This window comes from Leptonychotes weddellii, chromosome 6 (genome assembly GCF_054177405.1).
Source record: "Leptonychotes weddellii isolate Sample4059 chromosome 6, ASM5417740v2, whole genome shotgun sequence".
Lineage (NCBI taxonomy): Eukaryota > Metazoa > Chordata > Mammalia > Carnivora > Phocidae > Leptonychotes > Leptonychotes weddellii.
This window is the reverse complement of record NC_138374.1, coordinates 48042313-48058450: the sequence shown is the minus strand read 5'-3', so window position 1 is coordinate 48058450 and position 16138 is coordinate 48042313. Positions and strand designations below refer to the sequence as shown.

The following is a 16138-nucleotide window of genomic DNA, read 5'->3' as shown; positions in this document are numbered from 1 at the left end:
ATAAATAAATAAATAAAATCTTTAAAAAAAAAATGTGAATTGTGTAAGACTGTTGAATCACAGACCTGTACCTCTGAAACAAATAATACATTATATGTTAAGAAAAAAGAAGAAGAGGGCGCCTGGGTGGCTCAGATGGTTAAGCGTCTGCCTTCGGCTCAGGTCATGATCTCAGGGTCCTGGGATCGAGTCCCGCATCGGGTTCCCTGCTCAGTGCAGAGCCTGCTTCTCCCTCTCCCTCTGCCACTCCCTCTGCTTGTGCTCTTCTGTCTATCTCTCTGTCAAGTAAATAAATAAAATCTTAAAAAAAAAAAGAAAAAAGAAGAAGATAGTAGGAAGGGAAAAATAAAGGGGGGAAATCAGAGGGGGAGACGAACCATGAAAGACTATGGACTCTGAGAAACAAACTGAGGGTTCTAGAGGGGAGGAGCGTGGGAGGATGGGTTAGCCTGGTGATGGGTATTGAGGAGGGCACGTTCTGCATGGAGCACTGGGTGTTATATGCAAACAATGAATCATGGAACACTGCATCAAAAACTAATGATGTAATGTATGGTGATTAACATAACAATAAAAAAATTAAATTAAAAAAAATGGTGCTGGGAAAACTAGGTACCCAGATGCAAAAGAATGAATTTGGAACCTTACCTTGCACCATATATAGAAATTAACTCAAAGCAGATTAAAGACCTAAATGTAAGACCTAAGACTATACAACCCCTAGAATAAAACAGGGGAAAAGCTTCAGGACATTGGATTTGGCAATGATTTATTGGATATGACACTAAAAGCATAGGCAACAAGGGCAAAAATAAACAAATGGGACTATATCAAACTTAAAAATTTTTGAGGATCAAAAGAAACAGTCAATACACTGAAAAGACAACCTGTGGAATGGAGGAGAATATTTGCAAATCACATATCTGATAAGGGGTTAATATCCAGGATATAAAGGGAACTTCTGCAACTCAACAACAACAAAAGAACCCAGTTAAAAAATGAACAAAGGACTAGAATACACAATTCTCCAAAGATACATATATGGTCAACATGCATATTATGAAAAGATGCTCAATACCACTAATCATAAGAAAAATGCAAATCAAAACCACAATGAGGTATCACCTCACATCCATCAGAATGGCCACTATCAGCAGAGCAGAAAATAATAAGTATTGGCAAAGATGCAGAGAAACTGGAACCTCTGTGCACTTTTAGTGGAAATGTAATATGGTGTGGACACTGTGAAAAACAGTATGGGAGTTGCTTAAAAGATTAAAAATAGAATTATCATGTGATCCAGCAATCCCACTCCCAGCTATATATATCCCCCCCCCAAAAAAAGGCAGGATCTGAAAGAGATATTTGCATATCCATGTTCACTGCACCATTATTCACAATAGACAGGATATCTGGACACAACCCAAATGTCTATCAACAGATGAATGGCTAAAGAAAATGTGATATGTATGTGCAATAAAATAGTACGTAGCTGTAAAAGGAAGGAAATCCTGTTACATGCTACCATATGGATGAACCTCAAAGACATTATGCTAAGTGAAATAAGCCAGTCACAAAAGGACAATCACAGTATGATTCCGCTCACATCACGTATCTAGAGTTGTCAAAATCATAAAAAGTAGAAAGGTGATTGCCAGGAGCAGGGGAGGGGATTAGTATTTAATGGTTATTAGAGTTTCAGTTTTTCAAGATAAAAAAGTTCTTGAAGGGCGCCTGGGTGGCTCAGTGGGTTAAGCATCTGCCTTCAGCTCTGGTAATGATCCCGGGGTCCTGGGATCGAGTCCCGCCACCGGCTCCCTGCTTGGCAGAGAGCCTGCTTCTCCCTCTCCCTCTGCTGCTCCCCCTGCTTGTACTCTCTCTGTCAAATAAGTAAATAAAATCTTAAAAAAAAAAGTTCTTGAAATCTGCTACACAATAATAATGTGAATATACTTAACACTACTGAACTATACAGTTTAAAATGGTTACAATGGAAAATTTAATGTTATATTTTTTACCACAATTTACAAAAATTAAGGTGGTATGGTATGGCTGCTGTTTGTCCTAAGCCTACCTCCTTTGTATCACTCACTATAAATTATAGCCTTTGTTTTCATTTTATTTGATTTCTTTTTTACAACTATCCTAAATGCAAGGGCCAGTTAAGCTCATTACAAATCAGATTTTTTTTTAGACATAAAGAGTTTTCTGAAGCTCTCCAAAGCCATGGAGGTATTTCAGTTCTACTGGCAAGTTCATCCAGTCTTGTTTCCTTTCCAGTATATCGTTATGTTTTCTTCTTTTTGGCATCATGAAATCACACCTTCATGTAAATTTCCTCTAGTTCAGTCCTTTCTAGAGTTCCACTGGATAATAAGGTTGGCCTGAAACGGAGTTGAGAGTGGCTAATTGTACTTTTCAGATCCTAGTCAGGAAGGAGCTCTTGGCCACTTGTTCCTCTCAACCACCTTTGAGGGTCTTGCAGTGATTACCTCCATGAAGGCTTAGATCTGGATGGACTGGCTCCAAATTAAACTCTTTGTTTAAAACACCTAGCAAAGTCATTTTATCCTCTATGCACGTGGGAGAAGAATAAAGTGCCATGATTTTTTTCCTCTCACAAGAAAACATCTCAATACATGCAATACATGATTAGGCAAAACCACTGTTATTTTTTTACTAAGCAAAATATGTTCAATCCCATGTTGGATGTAGAGATTACTTAAAAAAAAAATCTTCAGGGCCTGGCTGGCTCAGTTGGTAGAGCATGCGACTCCTGATCGTGGGGGAGGGGGGAGGGTTGTGATTTCAAGCCCCACGTTGGGTGTAGAGTTTACTTAAAAACAAAACCAAGGGGCGCCTGGGTGGCTCAGTTGGTTAAGCATCCAACTCTTGGTTTCAGGTCAGGTCATGATCTCAGGGTCATGAGATCAAGTCCCACATCGGCTCCATGCTCACTGCAGAGTCTGCTTGTCCCTTTCCCTCTGCTACTCCCTCCGCTCACACTCTGTCTCTAAAACAAAATCTTTAAATTTTTTTAAAAATTCCATTAGTTACCACTTTAAAGAAATGATTGGTTAATAATACAAATGGAATGACACAACAGCACAATAACACATGGAATACTGGGTATCCAGCATTTGACATGGGTTTGACAGCTTTTAATTTGTTATGGTAAAAACAAAAACAAAAACAAAAATTAACATCACTATTTTATAAAAGACATATTAACATTAAAAAAAGCACGAAGTACATAATCTCAAAATAAGGACAATCCTTTTCAAGAAAGGAGATCTGGCAGTCTTCCTGGGCATTGTCCTTATTTTCCTCCTTTTGGTGTACATCAGTAAAAATGTTGTCATGAATTGTCATATATCTGTTGGCTAGATTTGGGAATCACTGTTTAGAATTTCAGAACAGAGACTTAAAAAACATTAAGTCTCAAATTTGAGACTTTTAATAAACAGTAATACCAGCTGATTTAGATGTGTTGGTTCTCCAAATTTTTCTCATCTCTTACTGTCTCTCCATCCCCAAATACAGAGTGCCTCCTGCTATGGTCCAGACTCCCATCAGCTTATCTGCTCTTGTTTTATCTTTTGTACTAGCCTCCTAACCACATTATCTTTTTTTTTTTTTAAGATTTATTTATTTATTTGAGAGAGTGAGAGAGTGCATGCGTGTGCATGCAGAAGTCAGGGAAGGGGCAGAGGGAGAGAATCTTCAAGCAGACTCCCCACTGAGCGCAGAGCTCAACATGGGGCTCAGTCTCACTACCCATGAGACCATGACTTGAGCCGAAATCAAGAGTCAGATGTACATTATCTTTTTCATCACCACCACAGCAATCTTCTTCTTTTTCTTTTTGAGAGAGAGAGACAGCAAGCGAGGGAGCAGGGATGAGGGGTGAGGGGAGGGGCAGAGAGAGAGGGAGAGAGAAAATCCTGAGCAGGCTCCTCACCGAGCATGGAGCCCAATGCAGGAGATCTCATGACCCTGAGATCATGATCTGAGCCAAAATCAAGAGTCAGACACTTAACCAACTAAGCCACCCAGGGACCCCACTACAGCGATCTTCTAAAGCAAGGATATTGTCATTCCCCTTCTTAAAAACTTTACTTCTGGGTGCCTGGGTGGCTCAGTCATTAGGCGTCTGCCTTCAGCTCAGGTCATGGTCCCAGGGTCCTGGGATCCAGCCCCACATCGGGCTCCCCGCTCGGCGGGAAGCATGCTTCTCCCTCTCCCACACCCCTGCTTGTGTTCCTGCTCTCACTAACTCACTCTGTCAAATAAATAAATAAAATCTTTAAAAAAAAAAAAACTTTACTTTTTATTGCTAACAATTAGCCCAAGTTAATACACAAATTTCTGCAGTCTAGCCACATACCTTTCCAACCACTTCCTATGAACTGTACACTTTATTTAATGGCTTACATAAGTTTATTGGTTTTATTTTTATTTTTTAAAAAAGGTTTTATTTATTTATTTGAGAGAGAGTGAGATGGAGAGAGCAAGCAGGAGCAGGGGGAAAGGCAGAGGGAGAGGGAGAAGCAGACTCCACGCTGAGCAGGGAGCCTGATGTGGGACTCAATCCCAGGACCCGAGAATCACAACATGAACCGAAGGAAGACACTTAACTGATTGAGCCACCCAGGCACCCCTAGTTTATTTCTGTTTTAAAAGAAGTCTGGAGGAATAGTATCTAAAGGTAGCATGGTGGTGGCATGGTGTTTTCAGGGTCTTAGACTCTTTTCATCTTTTTGCTACACCATGCTAAATCAGCATGTTTTTCTGTAAGTCTTCTTCATGGTCCAAGATGGCTGGTAAGAGTTCCAAACACTTCTCAGGTAGCAGAAAGGAAAGGCAGAAGGGCAAAAGGGCACTCCTTACAGCCAAGCCACTTCTCTTTAAACAACCTTCCTAGCATCCCACAAAACAAGTCTGCTCATATCTCATTAGTTACATTTGACTATAAGGTAATGGAAAATGCAGTCTTTGAGATGAATGTATTGCTCTCCTGAATTAAGTTGGTATGATTTACTAGGAAAGAAGGGGAGAATGGATACTGGGGGGCATCTAGCTTTCTCTGCCACATATGTATATAGTTTTATAAAACTACATATTTGTAATCTTTTTATACTTACCATTTTATTGTGGGCATCTTCCATTTTCTCCCACATTAATTTAATGATCTCATAATGTTCCATTGCATGAATATACCATTATTTAAACAACCAATCCCCAACTGTGTATTTTGGAACAGTTGGGCTAGTTTTCATATTTGGCAATTGTAAACAATTCTATAATATAATTTTTATAGCTAAATCTTGTAGGTCATATACTTGAAGGAAATCCCTACAAAGAAAATCACTGAATGAATGAATCAACAGGTATATTTATTTTAAAGCTTCTAATTCATATTTCTAAAATGTCTTCTAATAAGATTTTCCCACTAGCCTTGCTGAAAAGTGCCACAAATTTCTTTTTTTTTCCATTAAAAAATACCTAAGATACAAAAAAGTGTGAAGAATAACACAAAATATACATTGGTTAAATCTAATATTTGGTTAAACAGAGCCATTTTAAAAAATTATTGCTCAGATTTGACTGGCTTTCTCCAAAGTAAATCCTGCCCTTAAGGAATATGCATTTGACAATGATGGAGTTGAGTTACTGGAAATAAGCATATAACCTCCTGAGGTACCTGAAAGTTGTAATTCTTAATAAATATTCTTAATTTTTTCATTAACTTTTAATTGAGGGAGAGTTGAATATAAAATATTAGTTTCAGGTGTACAACATAATCATTTGACAATTACATACATTACAAAAGGCTCACCACGGTAAGTGTAGTTACTATCTGCCACCAAAGTTATTACAGTATTATTGACTACATTCCCTATGCCATACTTCTCAACTTCATTACTAACTTATTCCATAATTGGCAGTCTGTACCTCTTAATACCTTTTACCTTTTTGGCCAATCCCATTCCCTTGAGCAACCACCAGTTTGTCCTCTGTATTTATGTCTGTTTCTGTTTTGTTTGTTCATTTGTCTTGGTTTTTAGATTCCAAATTTAAGTGAAATCATATGGTATTTGTCTTTTCCTGTCCGGCTTATTTCACTTAGCATTATACCCTTTAGATCCACCCATGTTGTAGCAAATGGCAAGTTTCAGTCTTTTTATGGCTGAGTAATATTCCATTGCATATATATACTACATCTTCTTTATCCATTCATCTATCTGTGGATACTTAGGTTGCTTCCATATCTTGGCTATTGTAAATAATGCTGTAGTAAACATAGGAGTGCATATATCTTTTCAAATTAATGTTTTCATTTTCTTCAGGTAAATAATGGTGGAATTACTGGGTCATGTAGTATTTTGATTTTTTGAGGAACCTCTGTACTATTTTCCATAGTGGCTGCACCAATTTACATTCCCACCAACAGTGCACAAGGGTTCCCTTTTCTCCACCTCCTTGCCAACACTATTTTTTTTTTTTTAAGATTTTATTTATTTGTCAGAGAGAGAGAGAGAGCACAAGCAGGGGGAGTGGCAGGCAAAGGGAGAGGGAGAAGCAGGCTCCCCGCCAAGCAGAGAGCCAGCTGCGGAACTTGATCCCAGGACCCTGGGATCATGACCTAAGCCGAAGGCAGACGCTTAACCGACTGAGCCACCCAGGCGTCCCAACACTAGTTATTTCTTGTCTTTTTGATACTAGCTATTCTGACTGGTTATTAGATTTTTTTAAACTTTTCTTATAGCTCTAGCTGTTGCATGTGAAAAGATAGCAAGCAGTATTTAATACTGCATAATACACCTAGGGAGAGTAGGTTTATGATTAGTGTTTATTCTTCCTGTTGTGAGAAATACTAGATATTAAGGCTTAGAGTAGTTCAGAAAGGTGTCAGCAAGACCATGGATTTTGAGCTGAAACTTGTATGACTGAGTTGCTCTAAGAACTGTTGATGTTGTACATAATTAATATTTGCTTTTTCCCCTCCCAGATTTGGCATTAGGGGAAAGAAGTTACATTTTTCATCTTCTTATGCTCATAAAGCATCTTCCATTGCCAAATCCCCTAGCTTATATTCTATGGAAAGAGAAGAGGAAGACTGTGTAATCTTCTCTGAAGGAATAATAGAGGAATACCTAGCATTTGACCACACTGATATGTGAGTATTATGTCTTTCAAGCTTTTCACTCCCCTCCTATTTTGTTTATTATATCAATATATTTTAGAACTATACTTTAGAAAAAGTATATTGATTTTCCTAAATCAATATACTTTAGAAAAAATAAAGTATACTGCCAATATTACCTTATAATTAGATTTATGTCACTTGGTTATTTATTTCCTATTACTTCTCAGGTATCCAGAGTTCATATGCTTAGTTGATACAAATTCCTATTGCTTTCACGTACCAGAGTTCCTTCTGCACTGAGTGTGGAGCCCTACATGGGTCTTAGTCCCACAACCCTGAGATTATGACCTCATCTGAAACTGAGTTGGATGCTGAACAGACTGAGCCACCCAGGCGCCCCAAGAAAATGGATTTTATTATTATTATTTTAAAGATTTTATTTATTTATTTGAGAGAATGAGATAGAGAGCGTGCACAAGAGAGCACGAGCGGGGAGGAGGGGCAGAGGGAGAGGCAAGAGGCAGGCTCCTCATTGAGCAGAGAGCCTGATGAGGGGCTCGATCCCAGGACCCTGGGATCATGACCTGAGCCAAAGGCAGACGCTTAACTGACTGAGCCACCCAGGTGCCCCAAGAAAATGGATTTTAAATAAAGGAAGTAAAATTCAATCTCATTCACAATTAGCAATGCAAATTAAAATTATAATGAGATACTATTTTATCTGTCAGACTGGCAGAGAAAAAAAAAGAAGTTTGATAATTCCTTGAATGGGACAAAAAGGCATATATTTTCCAACACTGGAGATTTTTCCTCTTTAGAGGAAAGTGGGCAGTATCTTTCCAGTTGGAAGCATATACCCTTTTACTCAATAATTCTGTTTATAGGAATTTATCCTACAGATATAATAGCCATGTAGCCAAAGAACTACGTACAAGGATATTAAAGCAGTACTGACTATAAAAACAAAAGGTTGGTTGGTCAGTAACTGGCCAGTTAGATATGCTATGGTATATCCAATGGAATACTTTGCAGCTATTTTTTAAGAGGCATATTGATCTGTATTAATATGGATCAAGGGCCAGTTACATTGTTAAGTAAAAGACCAAGGTGTAGCACAGTGTATAATGTAACTATTTCTCTGGACCAAAGTATAATGTTGGCTTCTGGGAATGGTAACTGCGGGATAGAGATATAAACTTATTTTTCACTACATACATACATTTCCTTCTGTATAATTTGAATTTTTTTCATCATATGAAAGTGTTATCGCCTATAAAAAGAAACATAAATTTAAATATAATTAAACTAATCAGCCTTCTCCCCCACTTAATGCCAGGCCAGCTCTTCCTGGGGAAAGGAGAAGAGGAGAAAGACTTTAGTTGCCCTGTATAAACATCTGAGCATCCTTCTTTCCTGCTTATAGCTTCCCATTTAATTCTTGAGACCTCTGCTACCCTAGGGATAATTTTCAGTGTAGAGGCCTTAAAATATTTCTTCGTACCTCAAGTGTTCCAGAATTTGCTTTGTCTTACTTATAATACATTCATCATAGTAAGTACGTCTGTCAGTTAGAGTTTTGCCCACCAAATACTGGGGCTATTGGTACTCCCTGACAGAGAAGAGAAGACTTGGCTAGCTGAGAGTTTCTGGCCTACAGACAGATACATGGTCTCCAGAAGAGCCTCAGAGTAGCTTCTTATGCTGTTGGGCTTCCCTCCTTTCCCTTTCCAGCCAATTACCAAACATTTATTTGGATTAGTAAAAGTATACTATTTTCCTAATGATTCATTGCCTCAGGTATTTATGCGGCACAGTTATATGCCCATTATTAGATGTTATGTTAATATTAACCTAAATGGTATCCAATTACAACAAAAAGATTATTTCTGTATGCTTGTCATAGCTTATTGCACAACTGACAATGTTTATCTGTTTAAAAGCTAAAAAATATACAGTGAGTCTCAGTCTTCTTTTCTTGTTCTCTTTTTTTTTTTTTTTTTTTTTGGCAGAGTAGTGGGGTGAGGTGGGAGTAAAAAGGGAAATTCAGTCTCCTCTGTTGAGAACTCCCTTAGGTCACAAGGCGGCTTAGCACATCTGCTAACATACATATGTTGAGCCAGTGGTGGGAAAGGGCACACAACTCACACTCCTTAAGAAGCACAAAGGACAGTGGTGAACACTCAGTAAAGAATAATCATGAAGTCTTATTTGCTTCTGTTACAGGGAAGAGGGGTTTCAAGGAAAGAAATTACAAGCAGCTCCAGAGAAACAGAAATTAGGGTACCCTCCCATTGCTCCATTTTACTGCATGAAAGAGGATGTCCTTGCTCATGTGTTTGACGACGTGTGGAGCAAGGTTCTGAGCTGTATGGAGCAGCTGACACGTAGTCACTGGGAGGGATTGACTTCTGGTAAGGATCTTTGTGAAAACAATATAAAAAAATAATTGTTTATGATTTCCAAAGCCTGCCTAACTAGCTTATCAGATTATATGCTTCATTAGTGTAAAAGATTCATATTTGTATTTCCCACAGACACTAACAGATATTGAGAAAGTTTTGAGAATGAGTGGATGAGTAACAAGGCCCATTCTATGATGACTAGACTGTGTTTTCTTTGAGTATAATTATTTGTGAGAAAAAACATGTGCAAGTGGCAAATACATTTTAAAAACTGCTTTACTTAAGAATAATTGATATGCAATAAACCATTCATATTTAAAGTGTATAATTTGGTAAATTCACCTATGTATACAAACATGAAACCACAAATCAGTCAATATAATGAACATATCCATCACCCCCAAAAGTTCATGACCTTTGTAATCCTTCCCTTCTGCCCATGCCTGATCCACCATCTCCAAGTGACAACAAATGTGCTTTCTATCACTATAGTTTAGTTTTTGTTTTGTAGAGTTTCATATAAATGGAATCATGGTATTTATTTTGTCAGCTTCCTCATTCAGCATGATCATTTTGAGATTCATCCATGTAATTGTGTGTCAGCAATTTATTCCTAGCAAGTATTCCATTGTTTCATAATTTGTTTATCCATTTACCTTTTCATGGACATTTGGATTGTTTTCAGTTTGGCACATGTAAAGCTGGTCTGCACGTTACTGTATTAAAAGCTTTTTGGGGCACCTGGGTGGCTCAGTCGGTTAAGCGTCTGCCTTCGCTGGGATCGAGCCCCACATCGGGCTCCCTGCTCAGCGGGAAAGCCTGCTTCTCCCTCCCCCACTCCCCCTGCTTGTGTTCCCTCTCTCGCTGTGTCTCTCTCTGTCAAATAAATAAATAAAATCTAAAAAAAAAATTTTTTAAAGAGTTTTTTGAACATACATTTCCTTTTCTCTTAGGTAAATTTCTAGGAGTGGATTGTCTGATTATATGGTTAAATGTATTCTTAGCTTTTTAAGAATTATTTTGGTTTTCTGTGTTACACAAAAAAATGTATCACAAACTTAACAGTTTCAAGCAACACACATTTATTATCTTACAGATTTTGGGTCAGAAGTCCCAAGAATGGCTTAGCTAGTCCTCTACTTAGGATCTCACAAAGTTGCAATCAAGGTGTTGGCCACAGCTAGGTTCTCATGTAGAGGTTCAACTAGGAAAGGATCTACTTCCCCTTTTGTGTGTTCTTAGAAGCATCTAATTTCTTGTAGCTGTAGGAGTCACAGCAGCTTTCCTCTTCAAAGCCAGCAAGAAAGACTGAGAGCTAGTCAGCTAGCAAAACAGAAGCTTATATAACATAACACATTCATGGGAGTGACATCTCATCATTTTTACCATCATCTGTTGGTCTGAAGCAAGTCACACTCAAAGGGAGCAGATTCCACAAAGGTGTGAACACTAAGAGGTAAGAATCACAGAGGGGCCACCTTAGAGTTTATCCATTACAATCCTTCCACTGGCCCTCAATGACTCATGTGCTCCCGCATGCAAAATATATTCAATTCCCAAGGCTTCCAAGAAACTCATCTTATTATAGCATTGGCTCTGAAGTCCAAAATATTATCATCTAAATCAGGCCCTGGATGTAATACATTAAGTTACTGGGGCACAATTCCTTTCCATCTATAGACCTGTGAAACTAAAGGCTACATACACAGGTATATAAACATCTAACTATATAATCCAGCAATTCCACTCCTAGAGAAAAGTTACCTTACCCCAACACATCCAACATACAATAGTGGGCCAGGGAAAGGATCACAGACATTCCAGATAAGGGGTGTATGTGCAGAAAAGGAAGGTAGGAAAAGGTTCACAGCAATTCTGAAGTCCAGTTGGGAAAATACTGGGAGTTCCAATCCTAGAAATAATTCTCTCAGCTCTCTGGTCCAACCTCTGGGCTCTTGGTTTTTGTTGTTGTTTGTTTTAAGATTTTACCTATTTATTTGAGAGAGAGAGTGTGCACGTGAGAGAGCATGAGAGTGGGGTGAGGGCAGAGGGAGAAGCAGACTCCCCACCAAGCAGGGAGCCTGACGTGTGACTCGATCCCAGGACTCTGGGATCATGACCCAAGCCAAAGGCAGACATTTAACTGACTGAGCCACTCAGGCACCCTGGGCTCTTGGTTTTACCCTCTAAGTCATCCTTCCTTTTTCATAAAATGTAGCACATGTGGGCAGCTAAGTAGTTTTATCAGAATGCCTCTTGCCAGTAGAATTTTGAGGGTCCGACAGCCTTCTTTCATTAAACTCTTTTGTCATCTAGAGATACAGAATTTTCAAAATCATCAAGTATTGATTTCTTTATATTTAATAATTTTTTCTTCACTTTCTCTTCCTCATCTCGTGTTTTATTTTAAGTAGCAAGAAAAAAAATCACACTTTGTAAATCTCCTTAGCTACATAACCAGAATCATCACTTAAAAGTCCTGCTTTCCACTTGACCACAGAAGACCATTTCACTAAGCTTTCTTCCACTAGATAACAAGCACCTCCTTTCTTCCAGTTTCTAATAACATGCTCCTTATTTCCTTCTAAACCCTCCCCTACAGCATCCTCCAAATCCAGATTTCTACAAAGTCTGTTCAAGATAATTTTTGCTTTCTGTATCATACTTCTCAAAATTCTTCTAGCCTCTATCAATGAATCCTCGAAAATGAAATTAAGGGAACAATTCATTTATAATAGCATCAAAAAGAATAAAATACTTAGGATTAAACTTAACCAAGAAACTATAAGACTTTACACTGAAAACTACAAAACATTATTGTAAGAAAATAGAGAAGACCTAAAGAATTGAAAGTCATCCTATGTTTATGGATTGGAAGACTTAATATTGTTAAGATGGCAATACTCCCCAAATAGATTTACAGGTTGAGTGAATTCCAAAATAATACTAAAAAAGAACAAAATATGAGACTTCACACTTCCTGATTTTAAAACTTGATACAAAGCTACATTAACTAAAACAGTGTGGTACCAGCATAAGTGATATATATATAGATCAATAGGATCAAGAGTCCAGAAATAAACCCACACATCTATGGCCAATTGATTTTCAACAAGGGTGCCAAGACCACCGGATGGGAGAAGAATAGTCCCTTCAACAAATGGTGCTTAAACAACTGGATAGCCACATGGAAAAGACTGAATTTGGAATCTTATTTCACAACACATATAAAATATCAACTCAAAATGGATCACAAACATACATTTAAGAACTAAAACTATAAAACTCTTAGAGGAAAGCATAGGAGTAAATCTTAATGAGCTTGGATTTGGCAGTGGATTCTTAGATATGACACCAAGACCAAAAACAACAACAGAAAAATCGGTAAGCTGGATTTTATCAAAATTAAAAAAAACTTTTTGTATCAAAGGATATTATAAAAAAAGTGAAAAGACAAACTACAGAATTAGAGAATATAAGTGCAGATCATACACCTGATAAGAATCTAGCATCCACAATATATAAAGTACAATTAAACAACAAAGGGACAAACAACCCAATTTAAAAATGGGCAAACAACTTGAATAGATATTTCTCCAAAGATTACACATGGCCAATAAGCATATGAAAAGATGTTCAACATCATATTCTTTGGGGAAATATAAACCAAAACCAAAATCACAATGAAATACCACTTCATACCCACTAGAATGGCTATGAAAAAAAAAAAAAAAAGACAATAAGAAGTATTGGTAAGGGTGTGGAGAAATTGGAACGTCATACATTGCTGGTGGGAAGGCAAAGTGGCGCAGCCATTGTGTAAAGTTTGGTAGTTCCTCAAAAAGTTAAACATAAAATTACCCTATGACCCAGCAATTCCATTCAAAGGTATATAACCAAGAGAACTGAAACCATATCCACACAAAAGCCTGTGCATAAATGTTCACAACAGCATTATTTGTAATGGTCAAAAAGTAGAATCAGGGGCGCCTGGCTGGCTCTGTTGGTGGAGCATATGACCCTTGATCTCAATGTTGTGAGTTCAAGCCCCACACTGGGTATAGAGATTACTTAAAAATAAAATATTAAAAAAAAGTAGAAACCAAAATGTCCGTCAACTCTGAATGGAGAAACATGATTTGGTATATCCAACTGTTATGGACTGAATAGTGTCCTCCTCAGAATGTATATGTTGAACCCTTAATCTCCAAAGTGACTGTTTGGAAATGGGACCTTTAGGGAGGTTAAATGAAGTCCTAAGGGTGGGGCCCTAATCCTATAGAGTTGGTATCCTTATAAAAAGAGGAAGAGACATCAGAGCTCCCTGTCTGTGTATGCACAAAAAAGAGGTCACGCAAGGACACAGCTGCCTACAAGCCATATAGCACCTTGATCTTGGACTTCTAGCCTCCAGGACTGTAAGAAAATAAATTTCTGTTATTTAAGCCATCCAGTCTGTGGTATTTTGTTATAGCAGGTTAAGTAACTAATATACCATGCAATGTAATATTATTTGTTCATAAAATAAAGTAATCCTGCATGTTTCAGCATGGATGAACCTTGAAAATATTATGCTAAGTGAAAGAAGCCAGACACAAAGAGCCATATATCGTATGATTTCATTCGGATGAAATGTCCAGAACAGTCACATCCATAGAGAAAGAAGGTAGTTTAGTGGTTGCCAAGGGATAGAGGAAGAAGAGAATTGAGAGGTATGTGGTATCTCTTTGGAGTGATAGATATTTTCTGAAATTAGATAGTGGTGCTTGTTGCACAACATTGTGAATATACTAAAAACCAATTAATTGTATACTGTAAAATGCTTAAAAATGGTGAATTTTATGTTATATGAATTTTCTCTCATTAAAAACATTTTTTAAAACTTTCATCCTTATGTGAATGTGAGTCTATTGATGGTTAATTCTTTTTTTATAGATATGAAAAAAATTTTATTTCAATTTATTTATTTATTCTAAAAACAAAAGCAAAAAAAACAAAAAACGTTCACCCATTTCTCCAATTCCCCACCCCCTGCCTCTAGCAACCACCTATCTTTTATCTATGAGCTTTGTTTTATTTGTTTTTAGATTTCACCTACAAGAAAGATCATACAGTAATTTTCTCTGATTTACTTCACTTAGCATAATGCCCTCAAGGTCACAAATGGAACGATTTCATTCTTTTTTATGACTGAAGAATATTCCACTGTATATATACACCATGATTTTTTTTAACCATTCATCTACTGATGGACCTAAGGTTGTTTCCATATCTTGGCCATTGTAAATAAATGCTGCAGTGAACATGGAGGTACATATGTCTTTTCAAGTTAGTTTTCATTTTCTTCAGATAAATACTGAGGTAGAATTGCTGGATCATGTGGTAGCTCTATTTTTAATTTTTTAAAAACACTTTATTTTTTTTAAGATTTTATTTATTTATTTGAGAGAGAGAGAGAGAGAAAGCACAAGCAGAGGGAGGGGGAAGGGGCAAAGGGAGAAGCAGGCTCCCCACTGAGCAGGGAGCCCAATGCTGGGCTTGATCCCAGGACCCTGGCATCATGACCTGAGCTGAGGGCAGACGCTTAACTGACTGAGCCACCCAGGTGCCCCTATTTTTAAAGATTTTATTTGTTTACTAGAAAGAGAGAGCGAGCATTGAGCTGGGAGGAGAGGGAGAAGCAGGTTCCCCTTGAGCAAGGAGCCCGATGCCGAACTCGATCCCAGCACCCTGGGATCGTGACCTGAGCTGAAGACGGACGCTTTACCTACTAAGCCACCCAGGCACCCTTATATTTTTAATTTTTGAGGAACATCCATACTTTTTCCCATAGTGGCTACAGCAATTTACATTTCCATGAACAGTGCACAAGGGTTCCCTTTCTCCACCTCCTTGCCAACGCTTGTTATTTCTAGACTTTTTTTTTTAGACTTTTTGATAATAGTCATTCTGACTGGTATGAGGTGATACTTCATTGTGATTTTGATTTGCATTTCCCTGATGATTAATGATATAGAGCATCTTTTTGTGTACTTGTTGGCTATTTGTATTTCCTCTTTGGGAAAATGTCTATTCAGATCTTCTGAATTTTTAAATTGGATTTTTTTGGCTATGTATCTATTTTCATATATTTTGGACATTAGCCCCTTATCAGACAGATGATTTGCAAATATTTTCTCCTATTCAATAGGTTTTCATTTTGTTGATTTTTCCTTTTGCTATGCAGAAGCTTTTTAGTTTGACGTTTTCTTTTGCTTTCAGCATCAGATTCAAAAAATTATGGCCAAGACCTATGTCAAGAAGCTTACCTCATATTTTTTTTGTAGGAGTTTTGTGGTTTCAGGTCTTATGTTCAAGTGTTTATCCTATTTTAAATTGGCTTTTGTGTATGGTCTAAGATACTGGTCCAATTTATTGAAGAGACTGTCCTCCCCCCCTTGTATGTATGTTGTAAATTAACTGAACATACATGCATGGATTTATTTCTAAGTTCTCTATTCTGTTCTGTTGGTCCATGTGTCTATTTCCATGCCAATACCATACTGTTCTAATTGCTATAGCTATGTATATGCTATATGCTGTAGCT

The 16138-nt window shown here is 37.6% G+C and overlaps 2 protein-coding genes across 10 annotated transcripts in view; one reads left to right on the top strand and one right to left on the bottom strand.

The window, feature by feature from the left end:
* Positions 1 to 16138, bottom strand: part of DNAJC9 (DnaJ heat shock protein family (Hsp40) member C9) — an 80418-nt gene that overhangs the window by 28462 nt on the left and 35818 nt on the right. Inside the window, exon 5 of one of the 2 annotated variants that reach the window (XM_081822973.1) lies at positions 2999 to 3025. The exons of the other annotated variant lie outside the window; for it this stretch is intronic. Within the exon in view, the coding sequence (XP_081679099.1) occupies positions 3014 to 3025 (12 nt within the window). The 3' untranslated portion in view covers positions 2999 to 3013. Of the gene's footprint in view, positions 1 to 2998; positions 3026 to 16138 lie in introns of those variants that run through there. 2 annotated transcript variants of the gene reach the window in all.
* FAM149B1 (family with sequence similarity 149 member B1) overlaps positions 1 to 16138 on the top strand; it is an 81685-nt gene that overhangs the window by 32685 nt on the left and 32862 nt on the right. For all 8 annotated transcript variants that reach the window (XM_081822913.1, XM_006731160.3, XM_031025749.2 and 5 more), the window contains 2 exons: positions 7013 to 7180; positions 9374 to 9561. In XM_081822913.1, the coding sequence (XP_081679039.1) occupies positions 7013 to 7180; positions 9374 to 9561 (356 nt within the window). The remainder of the gene's footprint in view (positions 1 to 7012; positions 7181 to 9373; positions 9562 to 16138) is intronic.